Raw genomic sequence first — 5,878 nt, forward strand, 5'->3', positions numbered from 1 at the left:
ACACCGATTCGCTTAGGTATCCCTAGTTTACCATCTGTCAGTTGGGCATAATTCTGATTGGAATCTGCCGCATATTTTATATAAACAGAAAACATAAAACTTCGTCTGGTTGAAATATGTACACCAATACTATACCAATTGAGCTGAGATGATTACTACCTGAGTAGGTAGTGGTCAAGAAACACTAAACTAGCGATGTGTGGATCATCATAGGTGTACAAACTGTCGGTTACAAGATTGAACTTCTTAAAAAAAATTATTTGAGAAAAACAGGATAGTTTTTTGCTGCGTAAGTAACAGGCGCAAGAAGCCGAGTGACACATACTGCGATACATAACGTATGAGAAGGTGTGTGTAAAGCCTTGCCGTGCTCTCCTTTCATTCAACCATTCAACGCCGTAAGATTTTGGCGTTTGGCGGTTTTTGTTTTATTCGAATCCATTCATCAAAGTGGAAAGGAGCACATTAAAGGCATACATACTTTTATAGTGAGGCAAGTAAAAAGGTACATCCTCGCCGATATAAGTTTAATTTGGTTGATAATTTGTAGTTTTCTAAAATACTTCATGCTGCGCAGTTGGTTCAAATCAGGATTTGATATAGTTCGTTCAATGGGATTTTAGTGCAGTTTAAGTGAAAATATTTGTGCAGTGAAAAGGATTTCCAATTGCCTAGAGTGCAGCGGTCAAGCGAGTGTCACACAGAACAGCTGGTAATACGATATGGCAACTGTGCAAAACAGCAAGGTGGCTGCGCAGTACAATCAGCACTATATTCCTAGCAATAACAGTGCGATACCTGGAGTAATTACAATTGGGCCAGGCGCTCTACACCCGGACAATCAATACCAAACCATAACCCAAATACCTCAGGAGCGACGACCTGTTCCGTCGAAACCGGTTATTTTAAATCGCTCAATTAATAGTCCATCGGTTGTCGAAAATCAGTTGATTCCAACTTTTTCCGAAATTGAAACGGAAAAACCTATCCCCAAAGTAACACAGCAGTCAAATTTACTGCTGCTGGTCGAATGGGAAATGCCTCCTGGCGAACCTAATGCCTACTCCGTTATCAATGCGTCGGAGCTGGTGTTGTGCAGCCAGGGTTCAACTCGGGAAACCATTCATACAGGAAAAACCATCTATGTCAAAAGGGGCAAGAAGCTACTGCAAGCAACTGTTGTCATCATTTCCGGTGAGAATCTCCTAAATTTTTTTTCTAATTGGACGCACATGTTTTTTGCATTATTGCAAAAATCTTTAAAATGTAATATTAATTATTTTTTTTCGTAGACGACAAACAATTTATTGAAACTGAACTGAAGCAGCTTCGAAAAATGGCGGCTGAAAATCTATACCAAAATACAGCTTCGTCGTCCCAAAACATTAACAAAGAGGTGAATGTTTCATTATTTTTGCAAGTCGTATTTCGTAAAATTCTCTATGTTTCATCCTAATTCAAAAAGAGTTTAGAACGCTCTGCAACTGCAACCGAATCATGTGTCTATATATGTACTAACAAGAACAACTAACAAAGAGGGAGACCATTGGAAATGTTTGATTGTCCACATTAGAATATCTCTCCCTTGCGTTTATTATGAGAATAGAGCTATCTGGTCTATTGTTTCTCATAACCGTAATTAAAACTAGGATTAAAGTTTTTGTAAACACTCACTCAAGTAGCTTTTTTTTGCCAAAAAGTGCTTGAACTATTAAATGTATCTAGAAAAATCATTTCTGAATGACCTGGATATTTTAATAGCCTTTTATTATTTACCATTCCAGTCAATAATAAAACGCCGGCGAATGGAAACGACAACTAACGGTCCGAGCGAGGTAGAACCTGTAAGTCCCGAGTATGAACCGGTGCCGACGTCGGCACAGATTTCTACTGCCAGCTGGGTCAACAGCTGTAAATCGGAGCGTGTCATATCCCCGTCGCCATCGGTGATGACGCTGCACATGTCCAATGCACCAGCACCTCCCATGACATTCCACCAACAGACACAAACGGATGCTAGATTCTTTCCGCAGGAAAGTGCCTATCTAAGCCAACAAGATATATCGCGATTACTTTCGCTGCAGGAAAGCATTCTAACGGAGCAAAAAAGCGTGCGTATGGAGAATGAGTTTAACAGAAAAATGATGTACGATATAATTGAACAACTGAATAGCTTCTCAGAAACGCTAAAACATTTAGCTTCGAAAGTAGAATCTGTTAACAAATGCTCCCATAGCGTAGCTATGAAGGATTCGATTACTAATGTTTCCAACTACGTAGTGTTGGGCACTGGTGATGAAAGTCGGGATCGCTTGTCCGTTGCGGATTCAATCGTCCCGAAACCTGCTGTTTCTAGTGAAAGCAGTAACAATATGGTAATAGACCAGCTAAGTTTGCAGGACGAAACGAACATGTCCTTCGGTCAAACAAAATATTACATTCAAGAAGAAAACTCTTCTGCCACTTCCACACCAAAAAATTTTAGTTTTTCCAATCGACTTTCTTCTTCGGCCTTAAGCCTAAGCAATATAAGTGACCTCAATAACACTAGCTGCATCCAAGATAACAAATCGGCTATCAATGCCGTTCTAAAAGACTGGATTGATGATGAAAATGACGAATCTGAAATGACCTCTATTGGCCCAAATAACACCATGGTAAGCAAGCAAGTATTACGTGCAATTAACTGGACTAGCTACAAAGCCGCTACACGGAAGCTTCTTATGACACTGTTTACCAGGGACATGCTCTCTACACACACTCTAACCGGGCGTCCGTCTCCGGCTTTTATGGGAGACCGCGCAAAACCGGTTAAAGATAAACTGGATCAAAAAATTATATCTGACATAATTGCTGTCGTGGTCAAATCTTGCAATGTTTCGGAATCGATGGTACGAACGGCAATCACCACCAAATGTGCCGATGAGAACAAAATGAGCCGAATGAAAAATGGAAAAGCAAACTCGCATGCGGTTCTGACCCAGTTTATTAAAGATGACCCGACGACAGGCAGTCCGTGTGCCAACGGTAATGAGCGTTCGACCGGTATAGAGATGTCATCCCCGTCAGTGCTGCCCCACACCAGAAGAATCAAAAAAGAAAACAAGGAAAACGTGCACTGAAGAATTTTCGAAAAGGTTTAACCAAAAAAAAAGGAGGAAATTGTTGATGTTTTACTTACTTCATTGCCATTGTTGAGGCTGCCATCTGTTTTATAATATCTTTTTCGGACCTGATGATATTTTAATGTTAGGAGTATATTTTAAAAGATTGACGAATGGTGTTGTATTTCCAATTATGTATGTTAAAAACAGTATGAAGGCGCAATGTACAAAAGTATTTTAAACTAAGGCGAATATGTATTGTATTTCTTCGTGTCGAATAAAGTTTTTTTTTAACCCGCAAAAACATTAACCCGCAAAAAATCCTGCAGTGAGAATTTTCGGGATTCCAATTGCTCGTTAGATGTGATTCTTTTAAAAAGTTATGGGAATTTTCGAAGTTCTAATTGCACGATTCCCACTTATGAATCTTGATTCCATGGTCAATGCAATCTGTGATTGTTTTTGTATTCTTCTTGAACGAAGGTCATTATATAAACTCATTAACCACTTCGAGTTCATCACCGTCAATCCCGTGAGAGGCGTACGCTATTTGAATTTCTACTTTTCACATATTTGATTTTGGGGGCATTGATTTTTAGCCAAATTTTTTTAAACTCTTCTGTAAGTACTACGAAGATAGTCTCTGCCATCCTAAACTTTCAAGTAATACATGTAAATTTCAGATCAAAGCTATATTGGATCGAGTGATGTGTTTCGAACGCATCTCTGGGACACTCTCGAGTCCCTTCGAGACGTGGCGAGGGTTGAGACAAGGGCACGGTTTATCCTGCATGCTGTTCAACAAATGACTTCGATATCATAGCCAGGAACTTTGCGACGGCGGAGGCAATCTACGCCAGACTGAAAGCGGAGTCTAGGAGAATTGGGCAAAAAATAAATACGTCGAAGACCAAATACATGAAAGGAAGAGGCTCAAAGGAAACAAACGCGCGACTCCCATGGACGGTAACCGTTGACAGCGACGAACTAGATGTGGTAGAGGAGTTCGTGTATTTGGGATCGCTGGTGACCGCGGATAACAACACTAGTAAGGAATTCCAGCGGCGCATCCAAGCGGGAAACCGGGCCTACTTTGCCCTTCGTAAAACGCTACGCTCAGGAAGCATACGCCGCCGCACGAAGCTAACAATGTACAAAACCATTATTAGACCTGTAATTCTTTATGGACTTGAAGCCGTGACGCTGCTTACGGAGGACATACGCGCCCTTGCCGTGTTTGAACTGAAAGTGCTGCGGACGATATTTGGCGGAGTACAAACTGAAAGCGGAGAGTGGCGGAGGCGTTGGAATCACGAGCTACAGGCACTGCTTGGAGATCCCATCGTACATCTAGCGAAAGTTAGCAGGCTACGGTGGGCCGGACACGTCGTAAGGATGCCGGACGAGAGTGCGACGAAACAAGTTCTCTTCAACAACCCCACCGGCACCAGGATCAGGGGACCCAACGTGCACGATGGCTCGACCAGGACTTCTGAGACGACTAGGAAGTTGGCGACGAGTGGCCCAAGACCGAGTTCGATGGAGTCGAGTGCTTGAAACAGCACAAGCCACCCCGGCTCTATGCTGAAGAAGAAGAAGATGTAAGTTTTCTGAGAAGCCCGGGAGTTGATTAGTCTTGTTAAAAACTAATCCCCACGGTCGCCGGATTAGATCCTTAATAGCAATGTTAAGGAAAAAATATTACAATTTCATCCGCTTACCGCGACTTTTCTTGCGATTCAAGGGACCCAAGAAAGTGCCCCCGAAACGCGTAAGTATCACATATATCGCTTTAGAACTGTTTCGATCGGCGGAATCAGTTTATCCAGGTGTCCGTTTTCGTGCATTATCTGCCACTGCTGTTGCAACTTAATTGCACGGGCACGTTATACTACCGACATTTCGGAAAAATAGCAGTATACTGGACCCCTATAAAACCTCTATTGATATTGTGGAAATTATTCAATGAAGTGCCGTGACTAGTAGCTGTTTACCACATCTGTACAGTTCTACCGAAAGTCGGTTCTTTCCGACAGTTTTATCACAGACTAACAGACGTAACACTTCGAACAAATTTTCTAACAACGCATCGTTCGACATTCCTAAAACTTGGAAAAAAACACTAGCATCACCTGTAGTCTTCGCGTTACGCAGAGCTGGTCGCTATAAATTTAGCAAGTCTATAAATTTACTTGTATATTATCTGACAACAGCGCCAGCGCAAGCGAGCGGCTTTCTCGTGCAGCGACTGTTGTTTGAGTCTTGGCTTAAGTGAAAATTTGAAATGATCGTTTTTATTGGCGATGGAATGGGGCTTCAGTGTTACGTCTGCTAGTCTGTGGTTCTATTAATCTTTAGCAGCCGAAAGACTACTATGCACAGTGGTCCAAAAGGCTCTTGGCTCGTGAAGTTAAGGAAAAATAAAGCTTAAATAAGCGATACAAAGTTTGTAAGGAAAGGTATTAGAAATTTGCAACTTTCTGCAAAAACATGTGTTTTGAGTCTTTCAATAATCGCCTACAACCATATACTCTTGTAAAATGCAACCAACATAAGCTAAATATGTAAAAATTATTTTTAAAGAATTTCCAAAGAAAATGCTCTACAGATCTGCACTCGATAGAGATAGAAATGTTATTTCTTTAGCAAAATTGTTTATCTTTATATTTTCTCTAACTGTGCCGAAGAAACCATGTGTCTATCTACAAACACAAAAAAATGGCCGTGTATCGAGCCTTTCGCAAACGCGAAACGCATAAAACGTATGCTTGCCG

The 5,878-nt window shown here is 41.3% G+C and overlaps 1 protein-coding gene across 1 annotated transcript; it reads left to right on the top strand.

Annotated features, from left to right (window-relative positions):
* Positions 1-495: 495 nt before the first annotated feature.
* On the top strand, positions 496-3,122 carry LOC128740555 (uncharacterized). The gene is made up of 3 exons (XM_053836103.1): positions 496-1,194; positions 1,293-1,396; positions 1,785-3,122. Exons 1-3 carry the CDS (start codon positions 723-725, stop codon positions 3,120-3,122), a joined length of 1,914 nt encoding a protein of 637 aa, XP_053692078.1. The 5' UTR covers positions 496-722.
* Positions 3,123-5,878: the final 2,756 nt, after the last annotated feature.

The sequence above is a fragment of the Sabethes cyaneus genome, chromosome 3 (assembly GCF_943734655.1).
Source record: "Sabethes cyaneus chromosome 3, idSabCyanKW18_F2, whole genome shotgun sequence".
Classification (NCBI taxonomy): domain Eukaryota; kingdom Metazoa; phylum Arthropoda; class Insecta; order Diptera; family Culicidae; genus Sabethes; species Sabethes cyaneus.